The 1105-nt window shown below is 40.7% G+C and overlaps 1 protein-coding gene across 1 annotated transcript in view; it reads left to right on the top strand.

The window, feature by feature from the left end:
- Window positions 1–702, top strand: part of LOC138013556 (uncharacterized) — an 11042-nt gene extending 10340 nt beyond the window's left edge. The window contains exon 4 of the mRNA XM_068860660.1: window positions 307–702. Within this exon, the coding sequence (XP_068716761.1) occupies window positions 307–597 (291 nt within the window). The 3' untranslated portion in view covers window positions 598–702. The remainder of the gene's footprint in view (window positions 1–306) is intronic.
- The last annotated feature ends 403 nt before the right edge of the window (window positions 703–1105 follow it).

The raw sequence follows: 1105 nt of genomic DNA, 5'->3' as shown, positions 1-1105 counted from the left end.
TGTTTAGATTGGCCATGAAAAGCCCCTGTGGGGAGCGGTTAATTAAGTATGTATTGTATTGTATTTTTAGAATTATCATCACAGTGAAGTACGTAGCATGCAAGAAGCACCTTCACAGAAGCCTAAAAATAATTCACGCTCGAACGGGACTAGACCCATGACCGCCCAATTACGCTGCACACAAGGCTCATCCAGCTGAGCTACTGGGATCTGTTCAGTAAAGCTGCCCGCAATTAGGCTCTTGCAGCGGATAAATGAAATGAACCCCATGGTTATCCTTTTTTTCCTTTATTATGTCCATCACAGGTTGTTCGTAAGGAAACTGAGAAACACAAAAACGAAATTTTCAACGAGGCCAGGGAAATTGGGCAGAACGCAAGTGCACAAGCTGCTGTTATTAATGCTCAGGCCAGAGCAGATGCCCTTGGTATCGTGGAGAAAGCAAGATCAGATGGTTTAAAGAATATGTACGCAGTTCTGAATATAACCACGGATGAAGACAAAGCGGCATTTAACTACCTGAGATCACTGAGGCAGAACAACAACATAAAGCTGAATGTTGGCTATCAAGCGCTTGCACAATTTCAAAATAATTAAAACTGCGAAGAACCTACTGGAACTTTTGCAAAATGCTTTACTCATAAACGTTTACAAGATTTGTGTGCTCTTTCTGTAATAAGTAAATTACAAAGTTTATGCATAGGCGCGCTGTCAATTTTATCAAAATCTTTTAACGAAACGCGAGTTCCTTGTCAATCCATGCAGAGTTCATATTCCGTTTCTTCAACATATTGAATAAACGGAGGGTATTAGAGGAAAATTTTCTCTTCACTGAATTCGAACGAGGAAAGATTGATTATGAGCTATCGATGAGTATCGTTTTGTTTGCAAATATTATATCTACGGTGACCTCAAATTTAATGCACAACCACAAAGTCCACACCCCGACAGCTGCGGCTTTTGGCCAAATGCAAGAAGAATTCCCCCACCCCCTCCTTCCACGCCCACGATAGGGATATTTTCCACACCCACCTTACTGGAAAATACCCAATATATTTCTGACTTATCCTTCCAGTATTATTTGAGTTTTCCAGCCTATCAAAAA

Source organism: Montipora capricornis, chromosome 8, assembly GCF_036669925.1.
Source record: "Montipora capricornis isolate CH-2021 chromosome 8, ASM3666992v2, whole genome shotgun sequence".
Lineage (NCBI taxonomy): Eukaryota > Metazoa > Cnidaria > Anthozoa > Scleractinia > Acroporidae > Montipora > Montipora capricornis.
This window is presented reverse-complemented; position numbering and strand designations above follow the sequence as displayed.